The 19581-nt window shown below is 45.6% G+C and overlaps 1 protein-coding gene across 1 annotated transcript in view; it reads left to right on the top strand.

Annotated features, from left to right (window-relative positions):
• LMX1A (LIM homeobox transcription factor 1 alpha) overlaps nt 1-19032 on the top strand; it is a 122057-nt gene extending 103025 nt beyond the window's left edge. Inside the window, exons 3-7 of the mRNA XM_006017753.1 lie at nt 15287-15453; nt 16250-16327; nt 16831-16900; nt 17452-17622; nt 18872-19032. Coding sequence (XP_006017815.1) covers nt 15287-15453; nt 16250-16327; nt 16831-16900; nt 17452-17622; nt 18872-19032 — 647 coding nt within the window. The remainder of the gene's footprint in view (nt 1-15286; nt 15454-16249; nt 16328-16830; nt 16901-17451; nt 17623-18871) is intronic.
• Nucleotides 19033-19581: the final 549 nt, after the last annotated feature.

Here is a 19581-nt window from a genome sequence, read left to right as displayed (position 1 = left end):
GGTCTCACTGGGTCCTGCCAGGCGGGGGGAATCCCCACTGCCCCCCACTGCCCCGTGCTGTGTGGGGGGCTCTGTTATGAGCCCCCATAAGCCCCGAGGCCACTGCAGCAGCCGGTGAGAACGGGGTTTTGGGGGTTTCTTGTTTTAAAGGGCTGGGTGCTGGGGCAGATGAGGCAGCCATGGGGGAGGCTGAGGGAGTAGGTGGGTGTCAGGGGGTTTGTGGCAGAGCCCCCCATGGGGCAGTGGGGAGCAGCGGGGATCACCTCCTCACCTGGCAGCACCCAGTGAGTGGGGGATTTTTTTTTAAAGAGCCAGAAACTGGGGCACACAGGGACAGCCATGGTGGGGTTGGGGGAGCGGACAGGGGTTGAGGGGCACTCAGGGGGGCTGAGGGAGCAGCCAAGAGATGGGGCCTGGCAAGGGTCCCCCCATAGTCCCCTCCCCCCTCCTCCAGCTCCCCCTTCCCTGTCCCCTACGTACCAGCATGGAGTTCACGTCCAGCTCCCTGCTGCAGCCGGCAAGGACTACCCAAATTGCCAAAGCTCTCCAAATCTTTTCCGAATCAATTTGGAGAGTTTCAAATCAATTCGGACCTTTTAACTGGTCGCCTGATTCGATTCATATTCAAAGATTTGGCCGCCAAATTGGGCTGAATCTCCTTCAAATCGAATCAGGATCCAAAGCTTTGCACAGCCCTGGTTATCAACATGTTTGGGGGAATAAAGGGGTGGAACTGAGCACAGAAATGAGTGGAAGTTTCTTCAAGTCCATTGAGTGACCCAGGGGCAGTCAGGTCTCCTGAATCTCATGCCTGGGATTTATCAATGTAGCAAATTCAAAGCCTGCTCTGGAATCTGAAACTTGGACTGAACTAGCCCAAATGTAGCAATCTTCCAGACACTCTGCAGAAGCCACCTGTTGCATAGGGATATTGGACAGGACTGATGGAGTGCAGGGAAGGGATGGGAAAGGCTGTTCTAGAACAAGGCAAGGATGGAAAGGACTTTCTCTGCACATGGCTAGCTGCATTCCTGTTCCAATGCTGGCTTTAGTGCTGCGGCGATAGTACTGTGTTAGTAATTAGATGTTAGAGTGCCCAGACCCTTGGATAGATATCATTCTTCATTACTTTAAACATAAATAAATGAATACTTAACATTTCCTGGAGAGAAAAAACAAGTAAGAACATTCCAGCAGTAATGGTTAGAAAAAGAAAATGAACTGTTAGCAGAAATATTGGTGTTAACGATGTCCCCAAAGACCTTGTCTCCTAGCAGGGCTGGATGGACACATGCCTTTCGCCTGTGTCATGCTGTTGCATATCATTTTCCAAAATAGTCTTTGCTTCCATTGAAAAATGTTGTCATATGATAATTTGCTAACTGCACAAAGGCAGTTGCCCTGTAAATGCTCTGTGTGGTATATTAAAGAGGATGCCCTTTAAGAGTTTTGCTGCCAGAGATGTCTTTTACAAAGAGCACGGTATCATTATCCCAGTCTTACACATAGGGAAGCTGAACCAGGAGTGGGAGACTTAGCCAAGATCACCCAGCAGGCAGAGCTAGGAATTGAACATAGGTCCCTTGTGTCCTGCTCTAGTGCTCTTTTCATTAGGTCACACTCCCTCCCAAAACCTTAAAGATATGTCTGCACTGGGTCTGTTCAGATCTTTTTGGGAGCTACTGAAAAATAAGCCCCACCCATCTTCTCCAAACCTACAGCTGAGGTGGTAAGGATGCCCCAAGGGGGCCCCTCCCTGTTCTTCCCATGTTGCTGGTCTCAAGTCCCTCTGTTTCACAAAATCTCAAGAGCACCTTATTTCTGGGTGAAGTGCTCAGAGCAGGGTGGGTGGGGCTTATTTTTCAGCAGCAGCCTCTAGATCATCATCACAGTGTCAATGAAGACACTGCCGTCTGCTAGGAAAGTGAAATGTCACTTCTCTAATATGCTGCTTTATGGGGGAATGGGCATGCCATTGATCCAGCTGCAACATGGGTGGTAGGCAAGTTACTGGTGCAGCAATTAGGGTGTATCCAAAGAATAAGTTAGGGCAGGACTGTGCAACTGGTGGACTGTGAGGGGTTCAATTGCAGCCACTGGACTTCTCCCATTGCTCTGGCTGTAACAGTTGCAGGAGCCTGTGGGCTCCCCCGCTCTCCTCTGGCTTCTGCTTCCTGCCCTTGCCCCAGGCTGGAGGAGAGTCTGTGCTCAGGGAGGGGATGAAGTTGGGTGGTGGAGGGGAGTGTGCAGTGCAGCAGTGGAGGGGCGCTAGGTACAGTGATGGAGGGGGTGCCTGTGTGGAGCATCAGGATGGGAGCATCCATTCAGCGACCAGCCTCATGGCCTGTGGCTCGCTTGGTGCCATCTGTGAGGCATATGGCTTCTGCTCATGTGGTCCTTGGGGGCTTAAAAGTTGAACACCCCTGAAGTTAGGGGATAAGCACAAAAAAGGACATGGTTGTAGAGCAGTAAAGGAATCTTTCTGTAGCCCCAGAGGTATTCATTTGGGCCCTGCTTCTTGCTTGTGCCAAAGGCTGTGCCCAGTCAACCCACCACTGTGTGGGTACCTGGTCATTCAGACTGAATGCAGTGCTAGAAACACCATACCCTGGTGTGCCCCTGGCTACAGACACTGTCATGGCTTAACCAGGCTGGTAGGCCACATGGATCTTTAAGCTTCTGTCACCCATTACCAGGTGGTAAACTAGGGTGTGAACTTAGAGTCCATCACCTGCACCATATTAACTGCCCAAGTGCACACTGTAATCTTGTGGTTAATACAAGGCAATCTACCTTAGTTTCAGACACCAGTGAGCTGCCTTGCATTTATTGCAGGGTAAGCGCATACTCATGAGCATTTACCATGGAGTAGCTCAGGAGTGGCCAAACTGCACATAAGTGGCACAGGGAACTGCTATGTGTGGCACATGAGTCCGAGGCACTCAGTAAAGGGAGGCACTAGAAGGGAGGATGGGGGACATGAACTTCCAGCCACATGGAGGGGAGCAGGGGCAGGATGCTGCTGTGAGAGAAGATGTCAGGTGTCACTGCCAAGAACTAACTTAAACCTTCCCTGGCCCTGCAGCTGCCAAATGCAGGGCTTTGGATTCTTGTTTGCCATATAATACTGCAGTAATTGCAGGTTGAGAAAGGGTTAATCTGGCTCTTGGCAGTGACAGCTCTTCTCACAGCAGCATCCTGCCCAAATTCTCATTGTCCAGATGCCTCCATTCCAGTGCCCCAGGACACAAACTCTGTTAGGTTTGCCTCTGAGGAGTGGGGATCAGAGTGGCCCTTGGGGAAGGGGCAAGGCTTATCTTGTGGCACCCCTGCCAGAAAAAGCTGGCCACTGCTGGAGTAGCTGATGCACTGTAAACTCACCAGATGGAATAAAATCTAATGGGAACCATAACTAAAAAAGTGAATCAAATCCAATTCCCTGATCCTCATCTGGGGGGTTGAAAAAGTTTGGATAACTCTTCTCCCAAGAATTCACAACTTTCTTCAACCTCATTTTTTTTTACAATATTTCTAGCCCAACCACAACCTCAAAGTAGAAATAATCTCAGGGAAAAACAAGTCTGTTCCTGTGAACTGTCCAGCCAAGACCTAGAAGAGCTGGAGGCTGAATGAATCTCAGAAGAGGATCCAAACTTTTGGACCCATTGCCAAACCACATCCAAACTCTAGATATTTAGGCTAGAGGCAGACATTCAAAAAGCCTGAATTGATTCAATCTTTGTAGGTTAGTCTAACCTGCCACGCTTGAACCTATTTGGAGGTGGATAGACATTCCCTTTTCATTCCAGAAATGCAGGCACATGCCTGCAGTGGCTCAGGTTAGAAGCCAGGGGGACACTCGAGCAGCCCTCCCTTCCCTTCTACAGTACTGAGCTGAGGGGGGTGTGGCCAGACCGGGGCAGGATGCTGTGATTAGGGAGGGTTCCCTCCTCCTGAGCAGCCCAGCAGGAAATGTTTATCACCCCATACTCAGTGTTTATCAATCCATTAAGAAAAAAACAGAGGGGGCATTACCAGCTACCTGTTGATTCTGCCTTTGTCCTATATGCCACAGCTTGGAGGTAGCCAGCATGTGGTCTGCTAGCTAATGCTGAGAGGTGTCTGCAAGGGACGGGGGAATGCCTGCTTAGCAGAGAGTGAGGATGGGAGGGGGGCACAGAAGCCAGGCGCATGTCTGCAGTCGCTGCTGGAGCTGCAGCCAGGTAGCAGAGGGGAAGGGCCAGCTCTGTTGTGGAGCAAAGAGCCCTGCCCAGCCCAGAGAGCATGCTGGGATGCTGCAGGAGTCTGATTTAATTTAAACCAGCAAGGGGTCTGGGACAGACATTGCATAAACCGTTTGACCCAAATCAGTTAAGTTGGATCCTACATTCAACCAGGTTTATCTCAAACTGGTTTCAGCCATTTTCAAACTGGTTTATGTGCACTGAACATCTGTTTTGTTACAGGTTTAAATCAATTTCTGGTCTCTTAAACCGGTTTATGTGTAATGTCTGTCCCTATCCCTGGTGGTGATCCCAGGGCATACATACATGAGACATTTAATGCACATTAGACTAATTCTACTGTGCATTAGTGCAGCTGGCAAAACCATGCTAATGTGCAGTAGACTTAGTCTAATGCTCATTAACATCACAAAAAAGCGTTCATCTGTGCTAATGCACCGTAGCGCTGATTATAGCACATTAAGTTAGTACCTGTTATTATAGATATTAAACTTAATGCACCATAATTATGAAGCTACTTTTATGAAGCTTGTAATGTAAGCTTATTGAAGCTTGTAATGTAAGCTTTTATGAAGCTTATTGCTTCTTGGCCCATGCTGCTCATCAACCTTTGCTTCCCTTATCTGTTGTGTTAGGGCAGTAGGGGCATCTCACACATTTTGGTGGCTGCTATGTCTTGGTGACATTGATTCATGATATCATGGGGTTAGGTGCACCATCACCAGATGGAGGGAAATGTAAACAGGCAAAATGCTGCCATCTTCTGGAGAGGGAGGGGTGCGCACTCACCAGGCAAGCAACTGTGTGAACCAGTGGGCCACTTCTGTGCTTTGTGGGAAGAAGGAAGAGCTGTGCTGTCCAAAGCAGAACAGGGGTATAAGCAAGCAGAGCAATGCTATGCCTTATGGAAAAGAGACTAGTCCACGTTCCCAGTACTCTTGCCCGTGCCCATACGAAGCAGTCTCGTTTTCCAGTCAGGCATCCTCTATCCTCTGTTACAATCATCCTGTGGCTTTGAAAAGAGTGTAACATTCACGATCTGATTTCAGGCTCTCATCATGCCTGGCCTGGCTTCCAGAGGTGCTAAGCAGTCAAAAAACCTAGTCAGGGCAACAGTGCTCAGCACCTCTGCACACCAGAACAGGCTTGAAATCAGAATCTATGCCCTGAATATGCTTTGGACAAACCACTTGTTTTTTTCCGTTCCCAAGGTTTTGAATGCCATAAACCCTTTGACACCACACAGCAAATGACCCAGCCCCTGTGTCACTGGGTTTTGAATACCACAGTCCCACTACAAAGGGTCTTGGCATCTCACAATAAGTGTTACCAGGCTTCGAAGGCCCTGATCTTGGCATGGGATACAGAGTGTCTTCTTTTTCTTCTTTCTCTTAAACTCATCCTGGGCAATGTCAGCCTTAAAGCAGGTAATTGCCTTGGACCATGCCCCATAGCTGACTTTTCCACCATTAAAAAGTGAACTCCACAATAACTGCAGTGATAGAAGCTGTAATTTGGAGATGCCCTGTCACTTGAAAGGCTACAGAGGATGGGAGTTAGAGGGTCCCACAGATCAGTTAGTGAAAGAGACTGAAGACGGCAGAAGCGTGTTTATTACTCCACAAATAAACACAGGCATAGATGAACAAGAAAAACTAAAAAGCATGTTACAGCTCCACTGCTAAACCATGGTTTTTAATTCTTCTCATTCACCTACGCTTGCATTTACTGACCACTATGATGACCTCAGGTGGAGCTCAGGTCTGCGGAGCAATTCCCGAGCACCTGCCCAACCATCTTCCCCGTAATGGAAGAAGCTACAGAATTAAACTCTATGTCCAGCTTGTGGCATGCTTTTTGAAGGGACCACCAGAAATGGAAGAGGGTGGGAGGAGGGATGCAAAGCAAAGGCCATTTTATGAGAAAATGCAGATAAAAAAGCAAGGCAGTGGGAGCCATATGTTGTCTATAATCTCCAAAGCCCTCACTTCAATTACAGCCTCCCCTGAGTTCCAACAGCCAGGCCTAAGTAAACAAGCCCCTCTGTAAGAGGACCCCGGTTTCCAATTAAAAGTGTACTAACATTTCTCCTCTCCCTAATTCCTTCCAACCAAAGAATTTCTTCATCTCAGCCCACGAAATCGAGTAGCCCTGGACTCCCTGCCCCCCGCCTCCCTTCCCCATTGAGCCGGAGGGTCACCCAGAGGTCACGGCAGACAATAAAAATCGCCCCCAGCTCTTTCCCATGTGACGTCAGGGGGAGTCTTAGAGATTAATTAATTCCTACCTCGTTCGTGGAAGGCTTTAAAGGCAGAGTTAATTAAAAGTAATACCACGCCAAATCCAACTCAACTCTTTTTGCCACTTAGAGGGATTTTTGGAGCAGGTGTTTGGTATTGGGGGTGGGTTTGGAAGGGCTCAATGCCATGTTTTTGTTCGTAGAGCTCAGTTCTCCGTTTGCTTTCTCTGTGTCACTTTGTTTAGAAGCCTCAAAAGCTGTGGAGTCTCCACTGCCTTCCACAGAGCTGTACCCTTCAGGTACTGAAGGCGTTCTTCTATCTCCAGAAGTCCAGCTGCCTTTTGGAACAGTTGGGTTATAAAGACTAGCCAGATGCCAGCCTGGGGGTAACAGAAAAATACCAGCAGGCATTTTAATAAAGTACAACCAACCGTAATGCTTGCATATGCTCACCCTTGCTTTGCTGGGAGAGGGAAGTAAGTTTCAGAGCTGTTCCTGCTGTAGTGACGTACAATAAAAACAACAGGTTGGATTGCCCACAACATGGGGGACAAGGGTTGGGCCAGAAAGACCCTTGAGTTCCTCAGTCAATCTCAAACAATACACTGAAGTTTCCAAGCTCAGCTCTGGGGCTGACCAAGCCTGACCAAGACTTCTTATCTAAACTCTACAGAATTATTGATAAATTCTGCATACCAATAAGCGAACTTTAACAAGCTCCAACTAGAGACAGGCTTGAACCTGTTTAGCTTTGGGGGAAGTGCAGATCCAAGAGAAGCTGGGATAACTCATCAGTGGATGGAACAGATGGAACATTTACACTGAGGTCATCAGTATTGCACTTGTTCAAAAAATAGGCAGATGCCACACACCCCTAAACTGAGATAATTTCACATAATCTGATGGATGAAAGAATAAGGGATAAAATCTCATGAGAGTAAATTACACTGGTTTAGGTTTCATTTGTCCACTTTCTTCCCAGAGCAGAGGTTTGCTAAAGGCAAATAGGTTATTATTACCTGCTCCCTTGCTGATCAGTGGTGAAACGCAGCAAGAGCCATCTACTGTCTGCAAATAGCTGCGGATAGTTACATCTCTTTTATTCCTGATCCTAGTATCAGTATGTAAACTGGTGTAATTTACATACTGGGTATGCAGTTTACATACATGGGCCTGGATAGATGAACACCTACTCGGGTGTAACTAAACAGGTGTAATTTACATTTACATTCGAGTATGTGTTCATCTGTCCAGGACCATAGTGGAATACAGCTCTGTCTACCCACTTCATCTCATCTATTTGCTGGAATGCAGTCATTCGTGATGTGGAGTTCCCCTCAAAGGTGGCTAATAGTGCACAGCATTACTGGCCAGTGGTGTAGGACACTAAGCAGTTGAAACCACAGGGAGGGAATTACAAAAAGCAGAATGCACTTATCCACACTGGATTTTAGCCAGGCCCTGGGAGTGAGCAGGGCTTTAGGCATATACAAAATGGCTAGGCCTGCAGTTTTACATCTGATCCAAAACTCAGCAAGTCTCTCCCCCCCACAAATATCTGTCAAATAAAGCAGGTTTGTTTTTTTTCATACTGAAGGAGAGAAAGCCCTACAGCAGCAGCTAAAGACTGATGGGGATTAGAGCAACCAACCTGCCCCCCTGAACCCAAGCTTCCTGCAGGGTGGGAAAGGGAAGCAGCTGTGTGCTTCTAATCAAGGTTGTTCCATTTCAGCAGCTTGCCACACCAGGTGCTACTAGCTAACCAGGCGCATGTGTTCAGGGAGAGCAGGGCTGGAAGAATGCAAAATGGCAGCACATGCCATGAGCAAGTGGAATGAGGGAAGCACAACTGTTTGGCAGCTGGTGTACTATCATGTTAATAATAGGGCTGGGGCAGATGACCCACTTACACCAATATAATTGGGTTTTCTTACTGTCATGAAAAAAGGAGCAGACAGACGTGGTAAGCCCCCCTACATTGATGTAATTTTGCCCTGTCTGAAATAGAATTACCTCTGAAAGAATCCAGGATAACATTCTAGCTGTGTAAGACTTTGCCTACAGTCACCTCATTCTGAAGCCAGAAATATTGGCAGCAGACAGTAGCCACCACTGTCAAGCTGGCTTCTGGCAGCTCCACAGGGCTCCACCGCATCAGCTGTGTTGCTGGAGCAAAAAGTGCACCTTAGTTAGAAACCTGCTGCTGAAGGGACCATGGCATGGCAGCCACCAGAACTCATGGGAATGTCTACACCTGCCTTAGACTATCTACTAGATGGCAGCCGAAGCCTTGCTATCCTCAACGGAGTTAGTTTAACTCTGCCAGGGAAAAGGATGGTTCTGCCACTACCTAGGAACTTTGGATACAAATGCAAAGTTTTGCCACCAAACTAGGAAAAACTGCTAACAAGGCCTAAATGACATGGGTCTATAATACCAGTGGTTTTCAAATTTTTTAATCTAAAATTTTTTTAATGGAGGTGCAGATCCCTTTGAATGGTAAGTGTGGGTATTTGTATACTTTTGATTGATCATAGTCATCTTTTGTGGACCCCTTAGACATAGTCTGTAAATCCCCACAGGTCCATGGATCACTGGTTGAAAACCACAGATCTATACCATCATTTGTCCAGTATTATCCCCAGATAGCTTAAGGCAAATTTTTCCCTGCCACCACGTGGCAAGTCACTGAAAGAGCACCTTTGGTGTCAAGCTGGCGCAGGATAGCTGCTTATCTATCCACTCCAGAACTGGGTGAAGTTTTATATCAGTGTAGAAAAACAATGCAAGTTATACAGTTGTAAATGTGTACTTTGTCCAAAACCAAAATCATATCAACATTACCTTGTGCTCCCACATCTGTCTGTCATGTTCCTGCTGTCTTATACTTGAATTGCAAGATCTCTGGGGGCGGGTGCCATCTAATTAATATTTTGGTGTTGAGTAACTAGCATGGTGAGGCCCCAATCCTAGACTGCAGCCTCCAGACACTAAGGCACTGGTAATAAAAACATTGGTCATATGCTGGCAGCATGATCCTGCTAGCAGCATCATGCTGCTCCTGACTTCTTCGGTATTGTGATCTATGGTATATCGGTTATGAGTAAGCATTTGGTATCTGGCATTGGTGCAGCCACTTCCAAAACACCGAGTCCACTTATGGTGCACAAGTTCAAGAAGGTTATTAAATGTCAGAAAAGGTTTAGTAATAGCCTCTTGAGGCAGGAGGCTAGACTAGGTGACGTTTTTAGGTCCCATCTGCCTCTGGTATCTATGTTTCTCTAATAAAATGGAGAAGGTGCAGAGAAGTCTGATTAAAGGATTAGAAGGCATGCCTTACAGTGAGTGACTCAAGGGTTTCATACTATTTAGCTTGCCTAAGAGAAAGTAAAGGGAGATTTGATCACAGTCTGGTAGATGTATCTACAGAGAAAACAGAAATCTGCTAATAAAGGGCTCTTCAACCTAGCAGGCAAATGTAATACAAAATCCAGTGGATAGAAACAATACCTAGATGCATTCAGATTCAAAATAAGGTGCACATTTTTGAGAGAGAGGAGGATTAACCACTGGAACAGTGTGCCCAGAGTTGTGCTAGATTCTCCAACACTGGGAAATTTTAAAATTATGACTAGACAATTTTTAAAAGCATGCTGTAGTTCCACCACAGTAATTGGACTTGAAGCAGGAATTAATTCAGGGGAGTCCTCTGGCCTGTGTTATACAGGAGGTCAGACCAGCTGACCACAGTGGTCCCTTCTGACCTTAAAATCTATAATTTCATGATGTTCTCTAATGACGTTTTAATTATGATTGCCATTTATATGGCAAGAGAGGCCCCAACCTCAGCATGAGATGTGCTTTAAGGCTAATACTCAGCAGCATTTTGTCAGGTAATCAGGAGCTCTTCTCAGCTGAGTTTGCCAGGATCCATTCTTGTTCTCCAGGGGCTACTGCAGATGTCAGGAGAAGAGGACCTCACCAAGTAAACTGATTTATTACAGAAATAGCTACTGGTCCCAACTGAGATAAGAGTATGTCTGTGGTAGGTCCTATTCAAATACATAGTGAAAGGCAGTCCTTCACCCTGAGAGCTCACAACCAAAAAAAAAAAAAAAGGTCAACAAAATAATGTTGGGATACATGAATTATCCCCATTTGCATAGAGTCTCTTGCGTAGAGTCTATGGCAAAGAAGGAACTTCAGCCAAATCTCCTGTGATGCAGGTAGGATGCTAACCATAGGCCCATACTTCATCCCTTAGCTAACGTTACCTTAGGGACATCCTTGTTCTGGCTGATGCTGAACTTACATTTTTCTAATGCAACAGAGTAATTATGAATTTGTTTGTGCTCATTCGTGGCACCTTTGATTCAAGTTCTGATTAGCTTCCATAACATTTCACTTGGACAGATGACTAGTCTCTGTGAACTTTCTTTTCCTGGTTATCTCAGCTGCCCTAGTAATATGACAGTTTGACATGCTACTGCACTTATGAAAAAACATATTTGCCTGCAAGGCAAGGCCTTTTAGTGTATCCTATCCTATTTCACAGCCCAGTATAAACCCACAGATTTTTTCCAGCAGAAATGGGCTGGAGATCTAGCAGACAATAGCTTGCTTTAAGTTACAGCCCTTAAAAGGTACATTCCTACAGGAATGGGAACTTAAGGGAAATTTCCTTGGTCACATCCACCTCTCCTAATTCAGTGCTGAAGTCTCCCAGAGCTGATTTTAGTTTGCATTGCACTAACACAGAATCACTATCATTTCACATCACTTCCACCAGGGCCCTCCCTCCAACTCATTTCATTCCCATCCTTCACAACACACATGGGTGCACAGACCCTGGGAGATCATCCATGTAGCCACTGCGGCAAGCCTGGGAGCCCCAGTGAAAGGCACATGCTACCCTATTGTGCCTGCTTGCCAAATGCTGGAAAAGTGCAGTGGAGTTGCCTTTGGCACATACCCAGCACCATTGTCAGGCTCAGCCATGCTTCCTGGCACACATCCAGTGCTGGCTACACAACATGCTGTCATTATTTCGGAGAGGGAGAAGATGGGCTGTGCTTCTTGGTGCTACTCCCATGTACACCAAAGAGGCAGGGTAGACACGCTCTAAAACTGGCTCTGGTTCCTTCCATTCTGCTAATTTCTAAAATGATGCCTATTCCAAGCCTGGCCATGCTATTGACATCTGCATCATGTTGTTAAAACAAGCAGTTTAGCTTCATTATTGGTGTAATTACTGTAAACACTTCCCAAATGGATCCTGGAAGAGCTTTGTGAAAAAGGTTATGATTGATTTACAGCTCAGGAGAGGGGAGTTCCTTTGCAGTAAAATACTCATTTCACAAGTGCTTTCATCCCTTCCTAGTCAGCTGCTGATTGAGGCTTAATAAACGAGCTTATCAATACAGTATTTAAGACATAAATAAAGTCCCTTAATTATGGAATGCAATAAAGCTTTCTTTTGTGTAGCGTCTTTCATACAAACTGTATCCCAAAATGCCTTGCAGGCTTAAGGAACGCAAAGCGGTGTGGGGTATAAATTACAGAGAGCGATTGTGGAGAGACACTGAAGGGTGAATAAATTAAAGCTGCTTGGCCTAATAACTGAGGGAGAGAAAAATGAAAAGGTGAAAGAAAGGCTTAGTATTTTTTGTCACAGGAAATGATAAGAAAGGTCAGGGGGGAGGGGAAAGACTTTAAAAAGCCCCTGATTTATGGTTTTAAAAAATCCCCCAGGTCATAGGTTGTATTTTTCTTTTTTTAAAGCAATATGACTTCCATGCTGGAACAAGAATGGCTTGAAAGGTTTTCATATTGTTGGGTGATTTTTAAAAGCATTTAAAATCCTCTTCTCCCCCCTACATCCAACAGCCTCTGGCTCAGCCCCTCAGGAGTACTTCCTGATCCTATGGTCCTAAGTTCTTGCTTCAGCCTCTGCAAACTTGCTGCTCTCTTAAATCTGCTAGTACAGCGGTGTGTATTTATTCTGGAATCCAGGTGACGTTAGCCATTCTCCTGGGACTCGGGGAAACTGGGATTCTGTTCCAGGTCATGCCACTGGCCTGCTGTGTGATCTCCGGCAAGTCATGCCCCATCTCTGTGCCTCAGTTTCCCCTCCCTCTATTTTTCCATCCTATCTACTTAGACAAAAAATTCTTCAGGGCAGGGATTGTCTCTCACTAAGTGTAATACTCCATCCAGCATTTTGAGGGTGTGATCTTCACTCAGGGATTCTAGTCACTGCTCTAAAAGAAATAAGAGTCATAAGAGGACTTTAGGGCCTGATTCTGCAAGGTAATAAGCAGTCTCCATGACATTGAGTGCTCTTTACCCCCTAAAATCATTGTGAGGTGACTGAGGGCTTGTCTGTGGGGTGGATTTTGCCAAATGTATATGTGCATTCATGAAACCCTTTTTCCAGACTAGCAGTTGGGGATTCCATGTTAGACAGACTAGTGGTCTAATCTAATACAGGAAATCCTATGCCCCTATTGTATAGTTATAGGGCTGTTCAGCCTGCTGAAAATAGGTGGAATCATCAGGCGAAGTTAGATTCCTTGTACTGCATATGGCCAAAAGTTCTACCCTCTCTGCCTGTTCCTTTAGACAGTCTAGCCCTTGATCTGCTGTTGGAGGAAAAAAGAAGCCAACTATTAAGTAGGCAATATATTTTTAAGTTAAAAGCTGTTAAATTTTAAATGTTCAGATTTAAACTTTGAAATGAAAAAATAGCAGTTAAAAATCTTAGAGCCCCACAGAGATGCTTTTCCCCTGCATGGCTCCAGGCTTTGCTTACTTCCCCTTAATGAAAGTTCAGCTTGCCTCGAAATGTGTTTATAAACTGTTGCTGCTTTTGCTAGCTCTGACACTGATGTGTGGAGCCAGGATCCACAGGTGTCTGGCTCCGCAGCATATATCCTTCATCTTTGAGAGCTTGCATCATAAATTAACAGCACAGATTGAGCAAAAAGAGAAAAAAAAAGAAAAGCAACCTCAAAATCTCACCAACCTTTATCACCTATGAAACAAGTTTAAACGTTGCATGACATAAATACATGCTTTTACTGAATCTCCTGAATTTGGAATTTGGTTGGAGGGGGTGGGCTATGTCAGGGCTTTCTTTATTTTTTCAGAAAATAAATGTATGCTTCTATTGCCTCTGGTTCTACAGGCAGTGCTGTCAGCAAATAACCAGTGTTCTTCCTTTCACATCACTTTCACATTGACAGGTTAGGTTACATGATGAAGAACATCAAGACCTTATATGTTGGTGTCAGCACCTGTAGCCTAAAGACTGACTCTCCCCTCCTTCTCTTGCTTTAAAATCCTTCTGCTACAGTGGTTTTGAGTCTCAGGAGAAAAGTTCCCTAGCATTTATTTTGGTGTTAAACTTCTAAGGCAAATGTTTTGGCCTGGTTGCCTTCCTGATAAAAAAATCTATGTCCCATTTTGTAAGCTGCAGAAATACACATTGAGAGCTGCTTTGGTTTGGGGTACATTAGAAAATAAGCCCTAGTGTCTTCTGATCAGTCAAGCATGAAACCTCTTTTTGCACAAATGTAAACTTCCTGGTCTGACTTATAATGGTAATACTATAGATGATAATACTATAGGATAGAACTAGCAGGTTGGTGTGAGAAAACTGGCAGGGGTTGGCAACCTTTTAGAGAGTCTAACCCACCTGCTGCCACCTCTGCTACACACTGCCACCTCCACTATAGGCCACTGATTCCCATCCTTGGTGGCGGGGGGGAGGGGTAGTGGAGGGTCAAATTTGGCAGGGATGGTAAACAGCACCTGCTACAGAGGAAAAAGAGCAGCAGGGAGGGCTGTTGCAAGGGAAAGGTGAGAGGAGAAGAACAGATCAGTGGCACAATGCAGGGCAGAGAAGGGGACAAACCAGACTGCATTTCATGCTGCCGGTCCCCCATACCACAAAGGGCTGGAGCCAATCACTTTGTGGGCTGGATCTGGCCTATAAGCCATAGGTTGCTGACCTCTGACTTAGGCCTGTGGCACGCTGAACAGAATAAGGATGAACAGGATAGACCCTGCTACTGTCTGCTTCCAATCCAGATACCCACCAGGCCAAAATAAATATAACTTAGCTGTTTTTTCAGCTGTGTCCAAGGCACACCCAGGACTGCTCCGAGGCTCTGCAGTATTTATGATGTATAGGCTACAAAGCATTTTTTTTAAATCATGCCACATACATGGAACAGGAGTGAATGGGCAGGGTGTGTTTCCCCTGGGGCATTCTATAGCATTGTCCAATGCAGTGTAGACATGTTCTTACAAGCCAAAATCCCACTGGCCTAAAGCCAGGGCCTGAAAGTTAATAGGATTTGACCTCTACATCTATGAGCCAACCTTTTTGGCAGGCATGCCACAAATTAAACAATGCACCCTCCCTGAGTCCTACTCCAATCCCCTTCCCCTGCCTAATCTACTGCTCTGCTTTTTACTGTCAGCTCTGTGTTCCCTGCCTGATCTGCTGCTCTTCTTTCTGCTCTCTGCCCTATCTGCCATTGGGCTGCTTACCCCCTCCTCAGTCTGCCACTTGTCATATGCAAAGGCTGCCTGTGTCACTTGTGCTGCACATGTTGCAAGTTGGTCACCAATGTCCTAAGTCATTCAAACACTGCAGAAAATTGAACCCTACATGTCTGAGGCCTAAGGTGTATTCCCTAACAAGAGGAATTATACAGTCTAACTAAGCCAAAACACACAGTGCAGAAAGATGAAATGCTCTGTCCACCATCTTGATGCACCTGCTTCATTATTACAGGTAAAAGTGATGATGAAGACAGCTTATGCAAAATGGGACAAACCCCTGGGAAAGGAGAGGACAGTAAAGATCACAAGAGGCCCAAGAGACCCAGGACCATCTTGACAACGCAGCAGCGGAGGGCATTCAAAGCATCATTTGAGGTTTCCTCCAAGCCATGTAGAAAGGTGCTGTGAAAAAACCACTGCTCAGCATATTGTAGAAGTTGGGCCAGATTCTCCAGCAAATGTAAATCGTTGAAGATGCTGGAACTGTGCTGATTGACATCAGCTGAGGACCTGGCCTGCTGTGGCTCTTTCGTGTCGGTGGTGTGCGTGTGTAGCATGTGCCTGCATAGTCGTATGCACACAGGGAACCCAGTTCTAAAAAGCAGCTACCATAATTGGGTATGTGCAGATTTCAAATATGTCAGAGCTGATCAAGACGGGTTGCAGCCATACATACCCATGCCTATTTTTGCACACAGCCATGAGATTTGCATAATCAAATTGCAAATGGATATTGTCATAATATTGTATGGTTAGTTTTCTTTGATCCTGAGCTGATGTGAATAAACATGGTTCCACTGAAGTTGTTGGAGCTACCTTGATTTTTACCAATAAATCATTTAGACCCTTGGCTGAGGGAAGCTGCCTGGGGTTTAGACTGAGCTCAAGGGAGTCTGTCCTGTGTCTACTATGTTTCTATGGGGAAAAGTTGCAGAAAGCAGGGGCTGGATCCTTTTCTTTTTGGCACCCTGGAAACAGAGAACTGGTGTTGCAGTTGAAGGGCTTAGTTTAGGTATTAGATGTCAGGTTATAAGGTTCTGTCATTGAAAACTTTTGTGGGACAGTTGGGGGAATGGAAGGTAGCAAGGAGGAAAGCATTTTATATGGGAAGCACTGCCACCTCCAAAAGGAAACTTAGCAAAATAAATAGAGCTGCTTAGAAGAATGAGAACATCTACTTTGTTGTTTCTCCAAGGTCAGAGAAACTTTGGCAGCAGAGACTGGGCTGAGTGTGAGAGTCGTGCAGGTCTGGTTCCAGAATCAAAGAGCAAAGGTAAGCAACAGCGACTACATACGTGCTGCACCAGAGCCCAGGGACCCTGGTTTTTCATTAGTATTCCAGACAGAGGAATGTGAATCCCCAGAGTTGTGCTCTGGGCTGTTACAAACCTAAAATCTCACTAGGAATGTATGTGTGCCAATTGGGAGTTGCATTATCACTGTACTGCTCCAGAGAGCTCCCAGTGCAAGTACTGGGCAGGACAAAAATGCATAAAGCATTTTTGAAGATGAAAATCACCATGTCAGTCATAGGTAAGGTTGTCCTAGTTAGGAACCTGTTCTTCCCTTCACAAACATTAGCTAACTTACCCTCACCACCGCCCTATGAAGTGGGAAAGGAACAATGTTGCCCCATTGTAAAGAGGCTCATGGTCGAAGGAAAAGTCCCTCTTCTATGGGGCAGCAGGAAAAAGGTGCAGCCAATTGCCTTGTATCTGACAGGCCAGTGCATCCAAGCTGGTTTCAAACCTCTGCATTCCTTTCCTTCCTGAACAGATGAAGAAACTTGCAAGGAGACAACAGCAGCAGCAGCAAGATCAACAAAACACACAGCGGTTGAGTTCAGGTACTGCCTGAAACACCCTTGGACTCCCCCTGTCTGCTACCAGAGACCCGACTTGCCCCACTAGAGACCACAGAGCCACTGCATGGAGCCTCCCTTCCAACCACTTTAACTCAGCAACTATAATTCTTCTAATTCTGCACAGCACTCAGATCTACTACCTGTCTCCCTCTCATCAACCCATCTGCATGAGGCCGCCAACTCTCTTAGCTGCAATCTCCTACCCTGGTTTACCAGAAGCCCCAGCTCAACTCCAGAGTTTGACCCCTTCCCAGTGTCTTTGTCTCAGTTGCCTGCCCCCTCTCCCCTCCTCACGCTCACACACATACACAAAGATTCTGCCATATATTGCTTCCAGGTTCATTAGCCCTGTAAACTGGGGGGGAAATCTTCTCCTGATGCGTGGGTTGGACATCATGCATCAGGATATGAGGCACTGGGAAGGGGAGATTTGGAGAGGATAGGCATGCAAACCTTTGTAATAACCCAGGTAAGTTAGAAGTGAGAGGTCTTGTAGCCACACACACATAGCCTTGTCCTCTGTTGTCTTCCAGCTCAGACAAACAGTGGTGGGAGTGCTAACCTCGAAGGGATCATGAACCCATACACCACTTTGCCCCCACCACAACAGATGCTGAGTATTGAGCAGAGTGTCTACAACTCGGATCCCTTTAGGCAAGGGCTAACTCCACCTCAGATGCCAGGAGATCACATGCATCCCTATGGTAAGACTCTGGGTATTTGCATAGGGGAGCTTTGGGCACTAGAACTGGTCTATTCCCACTACTAGATGCTGGAACACAGTGGAGATTCACCAGTTTATATTAGCTGAGCACTATGTGATCGTGTGTGTGTGTATATATGCATACATGTGACATTTCTGTCCTGTACTGGATACCATCTCAATTTGCTGAATCCTAAATTATGCTTCCTTTTAGAAATGCTGGCTCATAAAGGCCCAAATCCTTACATTAACTGAGGTAGAGGTAATTCTTGCTTAGCTCAAAAGGTTCCCTTTGTTGGTGGCCTGTTCCTGCTCCTGGAGGTCTGTGCAGCCACTGATTCTCTTCCCTATGCATTGAGTTTCTTGTCCAACAGAGCAGTGTAAGCACCTAGCTGAACATGGATCAGATAGGCCAGCATGAGAGCTGATTCAAAATTACTTCTTAATTTAGTTCAATGCAACTTTATATTCTTTTGGCCCTCTGACTTGAAGACTAAGGAGCACCGTTGTGTTGGTTAGCATATCATAAAACCTAAGATGGCTTAGGCAGTCCTAAAATGGACAATGGATTATGTGCTAAGCAATATGGGTGGTTTCTGCAGCTGAGTATATATTGCAATGTGATTCTCTGGGACCCGGGTCTACCAGAGAGAGGGGGGTGGCTCAGAAGACCAGTGACATTATGTTCCATTCTCTTGCTGACTGGGCTGCTCTATTTTGTGTTTATAAAGCCATCTCACTAGCCAAAGAAAACCTTGTCTCTGTCCTTAGCTGGTCTCTCAGCTCTACCTGCATGGTAGATCATCCCTTGGGGAAATGACATTATTTTTCTAGGCCTTGGTTCCTCTCCTGGTAATGCAGAGCTAACTTTAGCCACCTCAAAGAGTGTGATAAGGACCAGGATCTGGGAGTATGAGGACTGACCAAGTGGCAGCAGAGGGTCCTTGACCTATGCCTAACTGTCCACCATCAGCTCCGGTGGCCCCTGGTCAGTGGCTTGTCAAAAATATCTCTTTTATTCCCCTGAAAGAGGGTGGAGAAAGAGTTCAACACCTCTTTGAAGCACATAGTGCTTCTTATAGCTCCGGCTGGTGCAGTGTGGTTTGACAACACCCCCTGCACTGGCCAGTGTGTCTGTAAAAAACCCTGAAAGTAGACAGTGTAAGTGCAAAATATGTTTCTGATGTTTCTAATGCCCGACCCCATGTTGGTGATAACTCTTTTGCATCATTCCTTTATTGCCATTTAAGGTGCTGAGCCCCTTTTCCATGACCTGGATAGCGACGATACCTCACTTAGCAATCTGGGAGACTGTTTCCTAGCAACATCAGAAGCTGGACCCCTGCAGTCAAGAGTGGGAAACCCTATTGATCATCTGTACTCCATGCAGAACTCCTATTTTACTTCTTGAGCTTTGTCTGTGTCCACTGGGCAGGCAGCTGCCATGCTCATTACACTGTAGATTAAATTCACTTGAGGTATGATGGGCAACGAGGTTGTTTTGCTGGAATGCTGTCAAACAATATTTGTAGCTCAGTATTTCCAAAGACTGAATAAGTTATGGATCATATAATTTAGGGTTTCTATTAGAATCATAGTATTAGATTCAAAATGTTTAATGCAGCTGGTCTACCTTTTTCAAACTTCAAAATCTTAACAACATTTTAAATTTCAATAGAAGCAGAAAAAAACCCATTCCTACAATATCTTCTCAATTCTTCCCTCCTTTTTTTGACCAAATGTAGCAAAAAGAAAAGAAATCAGATTTTAAAAGTTCAACAAATTTTTGAAAGTGAAATTCTGACAACATTTTGGTGAGTTATAGGAAACATTTTCAAAGACATGTTCACCATATTTTTCTTCACAACCAGCTCTAGCATTTATTGTTAACAACAGGGACTTTTAATATAGATGTTCTCATGCACATATAGAGAGCTAGAAACTCCTAATGTCTCCCCAT

The sequence above is a fragment of the Alligator sinensis genome, unplaced genomic scaffold (genome assembly GCF_000455745.1).
Source record: "Alligator sinensis unplaced genomic scaffold, ASM45574v1 scaffold31_1, whole genome shotgun sequence".
Taxonomy (NCBI): domain Eukaryota; kingdom Metazoa; phylum Chordata; order Crocodylia; family Alligatoridae; genus Alligator; species Alligator sinensis.
Note: the sequence above shows the minus strand (reverse complement) of the source record. Positions and strands in the feature narration are given on the sequence as shown.